Below are 16,530 nucleotides of genomic sequence, written 5' to 3' on the forward strand. Positions count from 1 at the left end.
CACTCGCCTAAGTTAAAAAAAAATCCTACCGAGTGGAGAGCAAACCTCCCACTCAGAGGCTTAGCTGCAGCCCAGTGCTCGCCTAAGTGTTTAAATCCTACCGAGTGGAGAGCGATCCTTCCACTCGGAGGCTTAGCTGCAGTCCAGCACTCACCTAAGTTCTCTCACCTAGAGACTTAGCTGCAGTCCGGCACTCGCCTAAGTTTGAAAAAATCCTACCGAGTGGAGAGCAAACCTCCCACTCGGGGGCTTAGCTGCAGCCCAGTGCTCGCCTAAGTTCTCTCACCTAGAGACTTAGCTACAGTCCGGCACTCGCCTAAGTTTGAAAAAATCCTACCGAGTGGAGAGCAAACCTCCCACTCGGGGGCTTAACTGCAGCCCAGTGCTCGCCTAAGTGTTTAAAAATCCTACCGAGTGGAGAGTAAACCTCTCACTCAGAGGCTTAGCTACAGCCCGGTGCTCGCCTAAGTACAAGACTCGGCCCAATCCGCGAGTTGACCGCTACCTTCTCCCTCGGAGCTGCGTCGCAAATACAAGATTATTCCGAGTAAAGATCAAGTTCCACTCGACGAATCAAACCGTGAAGATATCCAACGAGAAATCAAGTTCAGAAAAAGCCCAAAAGGTCCCAGACCTCAAAGTACTCGAGCCCTCGGCTCGGCGGAGTTTAAACGGTTACAAATCCATTCGGCATCCCGAGGTAAATTCAAAGTTTTTCACTCCTCGGGAGGAGGACTGGAAGGGGCGACAAACTCATCCAAGTCGATCCCGTCGGCGATACGGGTGGCAGCGGCGATGAAAGTCTCCTTGAAGTCTTGAAAGCTGTGCTTCCTAGTATTTGCAACTTGGATAGCCGCCAGCTTTTCTTCTCGCGCCTCCTTGCAATGGACGCGGACCAGAGACAGAGCGACATCAGCACCACATCTAGCAGAAGATTTCTTCCATTCCGCCACTCGACCTGGGACTTCGTTAAGTCGAGCCATCAGAGACTCGAGGTCGTTCTGAAGCGTCGTCCCAGGCCAGAGTGATGTGTCGATCCGCGACATTGCAACTTTCAGCCGAGCCAGATAATCAACGATGCTGGCAACACGAGACTCCAGTCGGAGCACGTTCATGGCAGCCTCGTCCTTCACAAGAGAGTTAACAGGGTCCAAGCTTGGCTCCACTCGACTGGTCTCCTCTTCAAAGTTCTGACAGAATTCTGCAAACACGATTCAAGAGTAAGACAGTGGCCCTACGCAGGCTTGGCAAACTGCAAGACAGTCGGGGCAGAGTAATTACCTTCGAGCATGACGAACAACTTCTTGGCAAGTCCACCGAGATAAGCTTCCAGATCTTTTACCTTCCCCACCAGCTCACCCGCCTTGTCGTGCAGAGCCATCTTCTCCTTCTTCAGTCAACTGGCATCTCGATTAGCTGTCTCGAGAGCGGTTTTCAGTCTGGAGTTCTCCTGTTCAAGAGCTCCGACCGAAGCCAATTTCTCCTCTGCAAGCTTCGTTTTGCTTGAGGCCTCCTTCTGTGCCTCTGCAAGGTCTTGGTCCTTCTTCTTCAGAGCTTCCTCCAGTTTATCTGTGGCGCGTCGAGTGGAACCAACATCAAGAATGGACAAGAAAGAAAAGCCACCCGTTAAGAATAGAGAACCTCACCAGCCATACCTTTCGCTTCTTCTTGCGCCTTCCTCAAATTCTCCTGAGCAAGCTTCAAGTTAAGGTTGAGCTGGATCTGCTGATTCTCCAACTCAGTATAGCGAGCTACAAGTTCACAAGATTTCTGTAAAAAGGAAAATCAGTCGACAGACGTCCAAGATAAGTTGCTTCCGAGTAACTAAGAGACAATGATGACGTTTCTAAGACCACAGCCGAATCAAAAACATTCGACAGTAGTCTCGGGGACTACATCCAGTGGGTGCACTCAGCATGCCCCCACTGGTTCGACCAAAAAAAAAGTTGACTGCCCGCAGTCGACCGGATACAATTCCACTCGACCTGGCCCGACCAAACCGAGCGAAGAAATACAGCTACAACAACACAATGTAAAGACTACAGTCGACTGCCAGTAGTCCACCGTAGTCTCGGGGACTACACCCAGTGGGTGCACTTAGCGTGCCCCCACTCGTCCAAAGGATTGGTAGACACACCCAGTGGGTGTACAGATACAGATACAAAATATCTTCGGAAAAGAGACTCTTCAAACAACATATCATAACAAACCAAGTGTCGAGTCGGCTGACCTGGACGTTGCTCTGAAGAGCCGAACTCGCGTCATAGGCTGCTTGGCTGGCCTCCCGAGCCATCTTCACTTGCTCCATCATGATCCCCGCCTGGCCTATAGCCTCCTTTGCAGCAGCCGCTTGGTCCTCAGGGACGGGGTACGCAGCAAAAAGCGAAGGTGGATCCGCAGTCGACGCCGAGGGCCGCGCACTCGCTAGAGGAACGGCGAAGGTCACAGAAGCCCGAGTGGTGTCACCACCATCCCGAGCCACGGCCTCGGATGCCGGAGCGGATTGGGGGGTCTTGTCAGCCGACGCCCTCTTGTGCCTCCTCACTCTCAACGGACCGTCGTCGTCGTCATCCGGGAGGTCGATAACATAAGGAGGAGCTACAAGGAAAACATTCAATCGACCAGAGTAGCAATAAAGGTTCAGTCGACTCAAAGGCAGGACGTCAGCAATCGTACCAGGGTTGGAGGTAACAGCGTCCTCCATCTCTTGGTCGTCGTTCCTGGCGGAGACCTCAGAAGTAGCACCGCTGCAAATCTCGAAAGTCAATCAGTTGGTTCAGTGAATCGACCAAGGATCCGTCCACGGTCGACAAAGGAAAGCAAGTCTTACTATTACCCGGAAATGGTAGGAACAGCTATCTTCATCTTGGGCAGAGCCTTGGGCGGCTTGGATGGCGTCGCTCGTGGATGCTTGGGAGCCTTCCCAGTCGGCGGAGGAGAAGAGGTCCGAGGGCGTTTCGACGACTGCCCAACAGGAGCAGTCGCCTTGCCACGTTCCCGCGCTGGATCATGGGTGAGCTTGGATCGCCCCTCCGGGCGGGGGGGTTCAACCTCCTCCTCCTCCCCTTCACTGGAGAAGATGTCGTCGCCTTCCTCTCCCTCACCGTCGGACTCCCACTCGCCTTGGTCGTCCCCGCTCTCGCCTCCGCTCGCCTCCCCTTCCTCAGTCGACCCCCGTGCCCCGTTGGGCGTCGAGTACATCTCGGTGGTCGCCTGGAAAACAACAGACAAGACGAAGGTCAATCGACTTATTCAAAGAAGACCAATGCAGAAGACAAGATATCAGTCGGGAGCACAAAGACATACCTGGTCCACCTCATACGAGTTGTCGAGAGGGGTTACCCTCCTGGCTCCTCGGGGGTTGTCTTTGTTCCCCGTGATGCTCGACAGCAACCCCTCCACCATCTCGTCGGTGACCTCCTCCGGGTGGACCCGAGTGGTGTCGTCAAGACCCGAATACAGCCACATCGGGTGGTCGCGGGCCTGGAGCGGTTGGATGCGCCTTTGAAGGAAGACCTCCAGCAGGTCCATACCAGTCACACCCTTGCGGACAAGCTCAACCACTCGACCTGCCAGCACCTTGACTTGGGCCTTTTCCTCCGGCGCGACTTTCAGAGAGGCAGGCTTCTCGGCTCAGTCGAGGGAAAAAAGAGGAAGACCAGTCAACTGTCCTGGGGTCGCCTCATCCTTGCAGTAGAACCAGGTCGACTGCCAGCCATGGACCGACTCCGGGAAGGTGATAGATGGAAAACAACTCTTCCCCCTCGTCTGGATTGCCAGGCCCCCGCACAGCTGGATCACCTGCGTCCTCTCGTCACTCGACTTAGCCTTCTTGACCGATTGAGAACGGCAGGTAAAGATGTGTTTGAAGAGTCCCCAATGGGGTCGACAACCCAAGAAAGCCTCACACATGGAGATGAAAGCAGCAAGGTAGACAATGGAGTTGGGAGTGAAGTGGTGGAGCTGCGCTCCGAAGAAATTCAGGAAACTCCGGAAGAAAGGACGGGGCGGCAGATAAAACCCTCGGTCGATGTGGGTGGCTAGGAGCACGCACTCACCGTCGCGGGGTTGAGGTTCGATCTCTCCCCCCGGAAGACGCGCAGCTTCGTGGGGAATGACTCCCCCCTCGACCATATTGTCGAGATCCTCTTGCCGAAGCACCGATGGCATCCAGTCGCCCTGGATCCAACCTTTGGGCAGAGCGGTCCTAGAGGAAGATCCGCCCCGAGCTGACCTCTTCCCTTTCCCCGCCGCCGCCGCCTTCTTCGCGCGCTCCAGAGCGGAGGTCTTGCTCTTCGTCATCGTCGCTGGCGAAGTCTCGCACGGGCCCGCTGCGTTGGGGCGGGAACGGAGGTGGCGGAGGGACTTGCGAAGGGGGAGAGGCGGAAGAAAGGAGGAGAATAGAGCGCTCTGCTTGGAAACCCCGAGCCGGCGATTTATAAGGGACCGCTTTCGAGTGGCTGACTGGTAGGCCCAGGCTATCCAGTCAAATCCCGCAGCAGACGCGCGCGCAGTACGTGGCGAAAAAGACGACGCGGGGATCGAGGAGCTTCCGCTTTATCGCTTCCGATTACTGCGGCCGCTCCCGTCCCGCGCACTTCCCAAAATCTGAATCCCGCGACATCCGCGGGCCACAAAACAACTTGTCAAAACAGAAGACCCCGATCGCGCCGACGCTCGGTATGTCACAAACAAAGAAATTCACTCGACGAAAGGCCTGGAATGGATCAAGGCGACTGAAAAAGGTTGGCAACGTCATCCGTGACGATTGACCCAAAACGAGGCGCTCACATAGCCCGAAGAACCAGTCGGAAAGATCTCCAACTCTTTCCCCACTCTAACCTCGATCCATTCGGGGGCTAATGATGAAGACATTTACCTAGGGTTGGGACACGGACCTGACCAAGGAGTCCTACCCTAGGACACCCCTAGGAGAAGTCACCTTTCAATCGACTTGAAGGTATCCCACTCGACGGGTTCAAGACACTCGACCAAGAAGCTATCACTCGACCATGAAGCCAACCACTCGACTGCCAGGAGATCTAAAGTCACTCCGCAGGCAAACGGTCGGCTATTAAGTAGTCTTTATGATCATTATAGCACTTTATTAGGGACGTTACCAGAAACGCCCAACCTTAAATGTACCTTAAACCCTGCATTACTGAGGGCGGGAGGGGTCCGACGAACTCTATATAAGCCATCCCCTCCTCAGTATGAAGGGTTCGCACCCCTGTATCCATACACGCATAATCCAGTCGACCGCCTCCGGGCTCCGAGACGTAGGGCTATTACTTCCTCTAAGAAGGGCCTGAACTCGTAAACCTCGCGTGTAACAACTTCGCAATAACTAGGATCTAGCCTCTCCATATTCACCCCCCTACATCACTGTCAGAGTTAGAACCACGACTGTGAGGACTGGGTGTCCTGAGCTGCGTGTTCAGGACTGGGTGTCCGGGACTGTGTGTCCTCAGGTTTAAATACCTAGCCGCCCTAACCAGACGTACAGTTGTCACAGCAACTGGAACTGGTCCAAAAAAAATCATTGTCTTCAACGTGTCACTGGTTTCATCCTTTCCTTCCCTTTACTTACTGTTGGTCCTTGTGAAGTCATTGTATGATTGCACTATCTTTTATCTTCACTGAGTGACTGCGTGTTCCTTTTGGCTTCATAATATCTTTCTACCTGATCCTTACTACATTACTGCTATTAGTCATTGTGCTTTCACTCCATTGAATACTTGACTATGGCTTGCCTAGTGTAGTCTACCTTCCGCTGCGGGGTAATAGGTTTATTTCTATCGTTTGTCTTCATAACTTCCATGTTTTGAAGACTTTCATAAAAATCGCCTATTCACCCCCCCTCTAGTCGATATAACGCACTTTCACGGTAAAATCACTATTTCACCCGGAACACTTCCGATATCCAAACATAGGCTTCCAATATATCAATCTTCATGTCTCGACCATTTCGAGACTCCTCGTCATGTCCGTGATCACATCTGGGACTCCGAACAACCTTCGGTACATCAAAACATATAAACTCATAATATAACTGTCATCGTAACGTTAAGCGTGCGGACCCTACGGGTTCGAGAACTATGTAGACATGACCGAGACACGTCTCCGGTCAATAACCAATAGCGGAACCTGGATGCTCATATTGGCTCCTACATATTCTACGAAGATCTTTATCGGTCAAACCGCATAACAACATACGTTGTTCCCTTTGTCATTGGTATGTTACTTGCCCGAGATTCGATCGTTGCTATCTCAATACCCAGTTCAATCTCATTACCGGCAAGTCTCTTTACTCTTTCCGTAATACATCATCCCGCAACTAACTCATTAGTTGCAATGCTTGCAAGGCTTAAGTGATGTGCATTACCGAGAGGGCCCAGAGATACCTCTCCGACAATCGGAGTGACAAATCCTAATCTCGAAATACGCCAACCCAACAAGTACCTTCGGAGACACCTGTAGAGCACCTTTATAATCACCAAGTTACGTTGTGACGTTTGGTAGCACACAAAGTGTTCCTCTGGTAAACGGGAGTTGCATAATCTCATAGTCATAGGAACATGTATAAGTCATGAAGAAAGCAATAGCAACATACTAAACGACCGTGTGCTAAGCTAACGGAATGGGTCATGTCAATCATATCATTCTCCTAATGATGTGATCCTGTTAATCAAATGACAACTCATGTCTATGGTTAGGAAACTTAACCATCTTTGATCAACGAGCTAGTTAAGTAGAGGCATACTAGTGACACTATGTTTGTCTATGTATTCACACATGTATTATGTTTCCGGTTAATACAATTCTAGCATGAATAATAAACATTTATCATGATATAAGGAAATAAATAATAACTTTATTATTGCCTCTAGGGTATATTTTCTTCACATATATCGTGAGGCAGAAAGAAAGCGAATAGGACACGTTGTACACGTTCGCTAGACTGCCTTCATTGGGCACTTGGATTCGACTCGTTTACTAGGGGCCACTACCAACTGTCCAAGCCGGATGTGGATCCAAATTGTGACCAAGTGTACGTGAACGTAAAGGGTCACACACTTAATGTAAGGAACCTCAGTTGTATCCGACTTTGTTGGTCGGACATGATCTGACTAGAACTTGGATCTTGGCCTAAGCAGACTTTGAGTTTTGGATTCCTAATGGGCCTCATGTGGGGAGCCTATGATTGATGTCTATATAATCGGAGGTATACTATCCATGATAGGGAACGTATCTGGTGCACCAAGGCAATTGGTGCTACTGGTGCATCGGACCCGATTGCACATTCAAAAATGTTCAAACAAATCTGGAAAAAAAATCAATGTATCGACACTACATCAATGTATGTTGTCACAAAAATTCAAATCAAAATTCAAAACAATGCTCAAGATACAAAAATGACAAATTTGACGTCAATGTGCTAATGGGCCAAAACTGAGGCCCAACATGTGTTATGTACTATTCAGTGTCAAATTTGCTATTTTTGTATCTCGAGCAATGTTTCTAATATTGATTTAAATTTTTGTGACAATGCAAGTTAATGTTGTGTCAATGCACTATTTTATCGGATTTTTTCGAACATTTTTTAATATGCAACGGACTACCGGTGCACCGGTAGCATAAATTGCCCCGGTGCACCAGATATATCCCCACCCATGATAGGTTGACCGCGGTTGCGTCGGGTAGGGTTTGCATGTGTTGCGACCTCCACTCCCCTAGCCTGCCGGTGGATTTACCTAGCAGTTGATTGCCCATTGTTCCTACCTGCACGTGTGAACACCACTAGAGGCAGTGCTCTTGTACGGCTACGACAATTTTTTTAAAGGAGATTAAACCCCCCGGCCTCTGCATCAATGCGATGCATACAACCATTTTTATTAATTATTCAGCAGCGTACAAAACGAAGGCAATCATGGCTGAACCATTACAAGATATGAAATTAACACCTATGACTAAGTCAACTTCTTCCGTAGAAGTGCCTTCAAGAAGGTATACACTCGTCGCTATTGAGCCCAACCAATAATGGTTAGGACAAGAGTTTTCACCCCGGACATGAAGCGGTGTTCCAATCAACATCTTGATGACAGATCATTCGATAGCCACCTTCATTGGTACTCCACGCCAGTGCCAAACGGCTCTAGCAGATTGGTGGGACGCCTTACCACCTTAAACCACCGTCACGGCCGTCGGGTGGACGCCCATATGTAAGGAAATTTCCCTACTTTGTGTTTTGCATGATGATGACAACCCTTTGTTGGTCTAATCTTGTGCTAAGTGTTTCAGGTTTCGGTATTTAGGCCTTCTTCGGTTAGCTATTCTCTCTGAAAGAAAAAGATCGAAGACGGTGTTTTCTACATGTTTTTATCTCTTTTGGTCATAGGGAACCCGTACTATCAAGAGGGAACCCACATTGGAAAGTGTTGGGGGCATCATTTCACGTACACTTATCTTGGCGCCTAGAGGTGGGGGGACCTCGCATCTACAGAGTACTATGGTCTTCGTCATCTTCTAGTGATCATCGTATTTTATGAGAATAAATTTAGTCTCGTTCTTTTGACGATGCCATGAGGTTAGAGAGTTTTTTGCCCTTGCAGATTCGATTATTCGAATCTGATGAGTTTAGGTTGGTGTGTCAGACTTTTTCTGTTGGTTTTATTCTTTGTGAAGTTGAAGTGTTTCATCATCATCATGGTAAAGACTTTGTGATCCGATGTCCTGCACTTCTAGGGGATCATCCCCGGCCCAAGTACGTAGACCGATCAAGGCATCCCATCTTTTTGATGGGCGACTCAAGGTGCTTTCAAAAACCATTATTGGTAATGGTCATTCGAGTGAAAGAGTGACAATGTCGTTGCTTCAGTCCAATTGCAGCCTTTTTACCGGAATCTATGGAGTATTTCTTTTAACAGAGATTGATGCAGTGAAGAAGGTGTTTCCAAGAGATACCATTGTAATTATTAGTCCCAAGAGTTATTTTGTATTTTCTTGAATTTTAGATCCGAATCTGTGTACCTGTAATTGTATGAGTATGAATAAAACTGCAGGTGTTTCTCAAAAAAAAAGATAGAACTCAAGGCCTAATAAGGTAGTGACTGAACCAACATAATATTTAGGCGCCTGACTGTTGGTCGGTCCCATGGTCTATCGAGAAGGAAACCAGACATGAAGATAGTCATCATGTTTTATTCTCTAGACTAGATGTGTCAAGATTTCATTTGGTTTTAGTTCATGTGGTTTTGATACTTTAGTTACACATGAAACAACAATTTCTACTATTTCCATGTTCATGCGCTTTAATTCCTTCAATCCAAACAGGGAATGTGCATAGTGCCAATATTTTGGACCATTCAGAGCATCTACAGCCGGACGTCTCAAACCCCCTTTCATACGCCCATGTACGCGTCTAGTCAGGGACCGAACAGGAGAGAGATGGAAAAAAGTGACCTAACCTTAATCCCTCATATCATCCCTATACGCCCGGGCTGTCCGCGGACCCTCGTATCCATCTCAAATGTAGGGAGGATATGAGGGCTCGCGGACGCGCCCGGTCAGTCTGCCATGTAGGACACGACCCCATCCCAGACCACCTTTCATCTTTCTTTATTCATTATTTTCTTTCTCTCTCTCCATCTCCATCAATCACATACAAGTGACCGGACATATGAAAAAAAAAGAGAATTGTGGCTACGCGGACAGATAAATAGGGGCTTAAAACGGACACGTCCGATCATTGACCGGGCGTGTCCGCGGGCCTTTAGGGGGTCATGTTTGCTATGTCCAGCGGTAGATGCTCTCAGAAGACCCCCCAGTGAGCTTTCACAGTTGTGCTCAGCTATTGGCTTCTTACCCCAACAATGAAACCTTAGCAGCTCTTCCGCTAATTTTCAGAGAGAGAAATCTTTTCCCCCTGCCCATGAAGTCAGTCCACCTACAAATGCTAGTACAAGTCTACAACAAACGAAGCAACCAACCCAAACCCCATCATCACGTAGTCCGTATGTAACCGAGCGGGGAAGTTTTGCGGATTGGGCACCCAAAGTCAAGCATTCTAGTATCACGCATCGCCGGTCAGCAAGGAACCTTTCCCGCTCGTCCTCCCCACGGCTCCACACCGCCGTCGCCTTTGGCCTTTTTGTTCCGTTTCAGTTGGTGAGGCGGGCGATCGCCGAGTCTGACAAGCGACCAACCCCCGCGAAGACAAACACGGCCAGCCACCGTCCGCACGCCACACGATCCGTGCCAGCCCGGGCGGGACCGGTCTACCCGCGCGCCTGTTTCTTGGTGCGGTGCGGCGCAACCGGGCCGGTCTGATGATCCAGTCGCAGGTCAATTTCTTCCACGGGGGATGTGACTTTTGGAACGGAGGAGTATACTAACCGTGGTACTGCTGCACTGGTTGGTCATGGAATCTTCTTCCTAGTTCCCGGTTCAAAGGGCGATGGCAACCCCTCTGCCTCCCCGGGGTTGGTGCAATAGGACTTGCTGTCCTGCTGCGAGACCGACGTGCCGAATGCCATTTCACGGCCCCAGAAACCCTTATTTAGTGGTCTAATTTTCGACAAACAAATCTGAACGATCAGGGCGTTGATTGACGGCGCCTCCTTATTAATCAGCGTCACGTCATTTCGTTCCATATAACAACGAAAGCAGCAGCGGCTTCTGCACTTGATGATCCGTCCAATACTCTCTCTCGCCTGTATTCAGAGACAGTGGCCGACTGAATCTTCCAGGAACTAGCCCCCTGTAGCCGAGAGATGGGTCCAGAAACAGAAGCGTAGACTCGTTTATGTTTGTGCTTGTGGCGCCGTTTTCCGTCGTGCGGCGTTGGGATTAAATAAAGTTCAGTTAAGACTAGAAGGATAGTGCTACATACATACAGGTGGCGGGAGAGCGAGAGGAGGAAGAGGACAAGCCGATCGGCGAGGCGATGGACGGATGCAGCGGGCGAAGCCGCCACCGAATCGCGAAAATCCGCTTTCGACGCGTCGCTTTTCCACGAGCGCCTCTCTGGCTCGCTTTTGCTCTGACGAAGAAAAAAAACGAAAGATAAGGGAAGGGAGAGGAAATTCCGGTCCCGACATTTCTCGAAGCATTGGAAGCGGCCCAGGTGCGTTGACGAAAGGACACCCAATTCGCCCCTCCCCACCCCAGCGCCTCCATGCACACGTCCCACCGTGCACCATGGACGCACCTGCCACGTGGCCGCGAGTCTCGTCCTGGTCCACAGTGGGAGCTGTCCACGGAGCACGGCGGAGCGCGCCGCGGCCACGGCTCTAGGGAAGGCAGGGGAAGCTTCTTATTTGGACCGGCCGGGGCCGAGCACGCAGTGAAACCAGAGCCCCGAAAGCAACCGCCGCTCTCGCTCGCGCTCGCGCTCTGTCTCTCGCTCCGGCCTTTATATCTCCGGCAGGCGAGGCTAGCGGAGGTAGGAGTAGAGAGGAGAGCCGTCGCGGCAACCACAGACAAACCCAGCTGAAAGCCGCACACACCACCGTGCCGGTTACATGGGAGGAGGCCGCGGCCTGGTCACCGGGTTCTACGTCTGGGGCTGGGAGTTCCTCACCGCGCTCCTCCTCTTCTCCGCCGCCGTCTCCTGCTAGCCGCCTCTGCTTCTCGATCGATCCTTGACTGATCATATATACATAGATACATACACCAGCTTATTATTAGGTAGAGGAATCTGTTAGGTGATTAAGCCGGCGACGATGGCCGGGGCGGCGGCGCAGCAGCAGCAGCAGAAGGGTGGTGGTGCGGTGAGGGTCGGCGGCGGAGGGCCGGCGCCGTTCCTGACCAAGACGCACCAGATGGTGGAGGAGCGCGGGACGGACGAGGTGATCTCGTGGGGCGAGCAAGGGCGGTCGTTCGTGGTGTGGAAGCCGGTGGAGCTCGCCCGCGACCTCCTGCCGCTCCACTTCAAGCACTGCAACTTCTCCTCCTTCGTCCGCCAGCTCAACACCTACGTACGTACTACCCTCCTCCAGACACACTCTCTCTTTGCAATACTCTAGCTCTGCCTTCACTAAATTAATCACTCCCATCTGCACTGATCAACGACTTGCGACTTGAGTAGAGTATCCGTTCTTGTTTGGTTTTTATTATTATCTGAAAAAAAAAGAAGCATCTCGTTCGTCCTCTTAGAGTGATTAGAGATTAGGGATGCAAGTGATGGATCCATATCCTAGTAGCTTGTACCAGAAGAGATTATTATGCTGAGATACGCTCGGCAGCTTCCGGACACGCCCCTGACGTGTCCACGGAAAGCTCTCCGTCCTTCTCGCTTTTGTTCTCCCCACGACATACTAGTGCGTACTCACGCTACGTAGCATGCTACTCCCTCCGTTCCAAATTACTCGTCGTGGTTTTAGTTCAAATTTGAAACAGAGGGAGTATTGGGAGTAAGAATTAAAACCACAGTGGTACAGACTGAGCACACAGCCGGTGGATTCTTTTCCGGCGAGGAATTAAGCGTAGTCGCTGGTGGTAGTAATAAGAACTAAGAACTACCGTCACCGAGACCGAGGCAAGACACGTGACATGCACGTAAGGATGTTTCTGGTTGGGAGTTCATTCTGCTGTCTCGGCCGTACACGTCCTAGTATGGATCCACTCATGTGCCAGTGTTCGCGGCAGGGTCTCTGTTCAAAAGCGCGTCTGGACTTTGGGCACAGCGAACGGGTGAAACATCTCGAGCTAGCTAATTACATATACCGATGTTTGTTGGACGGACAAATCTGGATATTACCGACTACTAGTAGTGCAGAAGAAGTACATGGAAGAAGGTGACATATCAAAAAAGGCTACTGGTAGGCCGTTTGTTGGAACAATATGGAGGAAAGATGACGCCCAAAGAGCCTTTCTGGTCGACCTAAAACGTAGAAAACGAGCAAAGCGTTTCACTTGTCGTGTCATGCAGCGATATATACTCCCTCCGTCCAGAAATACTTGTCATTAAAATGGATATATCTAGATGTATTTTAGTTCTAGGTACATCCATTTTAATGATAAATATTTCCGGACGGAGGGAGTATATAAAAAAGCCTCTTTGTGCTGACCATTGATGGGGTAGGTGACAACAAAACTAGCTATGCGTGCCGTCTGCGAGTTAATAAACCATTTCAGTTTCACACGCTTGGACATTAACGCAAATAAAAAAAAATGGACAGTAGCTGCTTGGAAAATAGAGAGAAAAGACAGTGCAACTTCGAGGTGGGGGTGAAAAAACGTGACTAGTGCTGAGTGGTGATGTCGCCCTCGCCTTTTCCTTTTGACAAAATGTGGCCGGTTATTTGGACGTGACGGTCACCGATACCATTAGTGTGCAAATAACCGAAAGGACGGAGGGACGGACGCGGCACCACGCTAGAGATGGAGGCCAACAGGTTTCACGAAAGCAAATTTAGTGCTTGCCCATCACTGTTTGACACCCCACGAGGTTGAGGTTTCAATTTAGTGTGTCCTCGTTTGTGATTACGCGGGGGCTGGAAGCTTGGTGGAACTTTCGACCGGATATTTTTGTGTCCTCTTCTAGAAACCACTCAGCTTCTTTTATTTATTTTTACTAAAAGGACTCGGATTTATTATAAAGGTTAAAAATATATATAGGTTCTTCACACACGCACGCACGCACGCACGTACATGCAGGATAATTAAAATTCATGAGATACACTTATACAATGCACATTCATAACATACACATCAAGATATATTGATCTCTCCGTGGTGAAAAAAAACTTCAATGAAAAGTGTCTACTAGAAAGTCATCTAACGAATGAATTCTTGGAGAAAAAAAATCAAACAAAAGTGGCCCTTTAACTATCCATATTTTTTGAATGTGCACATCGATTTGGAAATCCTACGGAAAAGGAGGTCGCTAGCATCAGATTTTTTGTGAAGTTACTTTATTTCAAAAGTGGACAATGCTTCAGAAAGCACGGTCAATTTTTTTATCATCCAGAATATAATGGTCAAAAGGGCTAAATATTTTTTCCTGAAACATAGTCAAAGTTGCATACGAAGAGGTTGTCCGAAAGAATATCGTGTTAGTTTGCTCTTTGCTGTACGATTCAGTAAGTGATAAAGTTCCATTTTTTTTGTTTTCTTATGTTTTTAGAATACCATGCTTCACCCACACGAAAATTCAGCCAGCTCTCCCGACTAAAAGAAGATAAACAGAAAGAATCGCATGTTGTTTATTGCTCTCGCTTAATGTGTTACATTACTAAATTACATTTTTTTTATATACTGCTTTTGTTTCTAGACATGCCGCATAGTTTGACTGTTGAATTCATGCTTTGACTATAAATCCCTCCTATAATATGTAGTCAATGGCTACAAAATCATAGATCATACACAAGTGCATTTTATTACGAATCTAATGATATCTATTTTGTGCAACATAAACTATATATTTAGACTAACTGTTGGTCAAAGCATGCATTTGAATATGGGTAAGTATATTTTTCGTCCCTCTACTCTCACAAAAGTTTAGATAACGTCCGCCAAATCCAAAGCCAAAAAAGATATAGGTGCCCTTAGCCACTTAAGTGATGTGGCGGTCAAAACCAGGCCACCGTGGCCAATATTAGTCAATACCGGGTACATGTCACGCACAAACCAAGTTATTGGGCCGAAACTTATCCGGTTTTATTAGTTGAGGGATTGAGTTTTGGTAGTATTGGAGTTGATGGATGATTTCTCACTTTCTCAAGAATTCAGGGACCAAAAATATGCTTATCCCATTTGAATATAATTTCATATGATAATGCCCGATGAGTAAGATATAAATTGAAGATGCGCCCCAGTCTGATAGGAATCAGTGAACCAAAATTAACAAAAAGAAGGCTCGCTAATGAGCTAGTAATTATACTCCAGGTGGATATGATGTTTACTCCCAACGGACAGTAGATGACATATGCGATGTCGCTCAATGTAGTAAATAGTACAGTTTTGCTAAAGTGAAATATGTGGGACTAATGAAATATTTTGTTTAATGATTCTCTTTTGAAAATGTTTGGAAACAAAGAAGGAAAACGTTTGGAAATGTTTCTTGATCGACACATGTACGACAATGTTCCGCGTCGGATACTGACCAAACCGGTGTAAACTATATGCAGGGTTTTCGGAAGGTGGTGCCGGACCGGTGGGAGTTCGCAAACGAGAACTTCCGGCGAGGCGAGCAAGGCCTCCTCTCCGGCATCCGTCGCCGCAAGGCCACGGCGACGACGACGACTCCCCAGTCCTCTAAAACCAGCGGAACCGGCGTAAACGTCGCGTTCCCTCCGCCGCTGCCTGCTCTGCGTCCCGCGTCTGCCAGCACGTCCGGCACCGGCAACGACCACAGCTCCTCCTCGGCGTCCTCGCCGACGCGCCCGGATCTCAGCAGCGAGAACGAGCAGCTCAGGAAGGACAACCACGCGCTGGCAGCGGAGCTGGCCCTGGCGCGGCGGCACTGCGAGGAGCTCCTGGGCTTCCTCTCCCGCTTCCTGGACGTCCGCCAGCTGGACCTGCGCCTGCTGATGGACGGAGACATGCAAGGCGCGGCCGGGGCCGGCGGCGCCCGCTCGGCGGACCAAGAGCACTGCTGCGAGAAGAAGGTGAAGCTGTTCGGCGTGATCCTCAAGGACGCGTCGGCGAGGAAGAGGGGCCGGTGCGACGAGGCGGCGGCCAGCGAGCGGTCGATGAAGATGACGAGGATCGGGGAGCCGTGGGTCGGCGTGCCGTCGTCCTGCCCGGCGCGCTGCGGCGGCGGGAACTGATGGGCGCTTCGCCGTGGCCGGACGGCTGCACCCAGCAGGCGCGCGCGCTGTTGTACATTTGTACGCGTGCATGGGCAGCATGGCTACGCTGATGGCAAGTTGGCAACAAAGCCAGCAATGGACCCATTCCATCAACGTTGTTCTTACAAACAAAACTTTAGAAAAAGCAGACTTTGGACACAAAAGTCCATAGCAATGTACCCGTGTAAGAAATATAAGAACTAATGCAGGTACGCTGGGAAGTACTGTAATAGGGAGATTGGAAGATGGAGCTCTCCTCCTTGTCGTTGATCAGATTACACACATAAAGGTTTGCAGAACTAATGCTAGGAGCACTAAGTTTGACAAGGTGTAAAGCTATACACCCCATTTGAGATCTACAGATTGTATCCTGAGGTTCTGTCTTGAAATACATATTGATATTCTTTTCTCCTCCATTTATGTCCTGTTGCAAGAAATATAGTACTAACTCCGATCCATAATAAGTGGGGCAGTTTTCAAAAAAAAAAATTGTGGCAGTTTTGAACAAACCCCAGTTCAAAACTGTGTCAGTTATTTTGGATGGGAGGGAGTACCTTTTTTCGAATGCCAATTGTAGTTTAACCTTGAAAGTGAAAAGGCCCCCGCTGCTCGTAGGAGGAGAAGAATAAAAGAAGAAGAAAACTCTAGTAGGAGGAGATGCATAAAAGAAGAAGAAACTCTTGTAGGAGCAGGCGAGCAGAGGTCTGAGACTGTAGAGGCTGCGGCCTATTTAGAC

At 49.3% G+C, this 16,530-nt stretch overlaps 1 protein-coding gene across 1 annotated transcript; it reads left to right on the plus strand.

Moving 5' to 3' along the window:
* The first annotated feature begins 11,339 nt into the window (after positions 1-11,339).
* Positions 11,340-16,208, plus strand: LOC123103963 (heat stress transcription factor B-1). The gene is made up of 2 exons (XM_044525669.1): positions 11,340-11,978; positions 15,132-16,208. Exons 1-2 carry the CDS (start codon positions 11,724-11,726, stop codon positions 15,771-15,773), a joined length of 897 nt encoding a protein of 298 aa, XP_044381604.1. The 5' UTR covers positions 11,340-11,723; the 3' UTR covers positions 15,774-16,208.
* The last annotated feature ends 322 nt before the right edge of the window (positions 16,209-16,530 follow it).

Source organism: Triticum aestivum, chromosome 5A, assembly GCF_018294505.1.
Source record: "Triticum aestivum cultivar Chinese Spring chromosome 5A, IWGSC CS RefSeq v2.1, whole genome shotgun sequence".
Taxonomy (NCBI): domain Eukaryota; kingdom Viridiplantae; phylum Streptophyta; class Magnoliopsida; order Poales; family Poaceae; genus Triticum; species Triticum aestivum.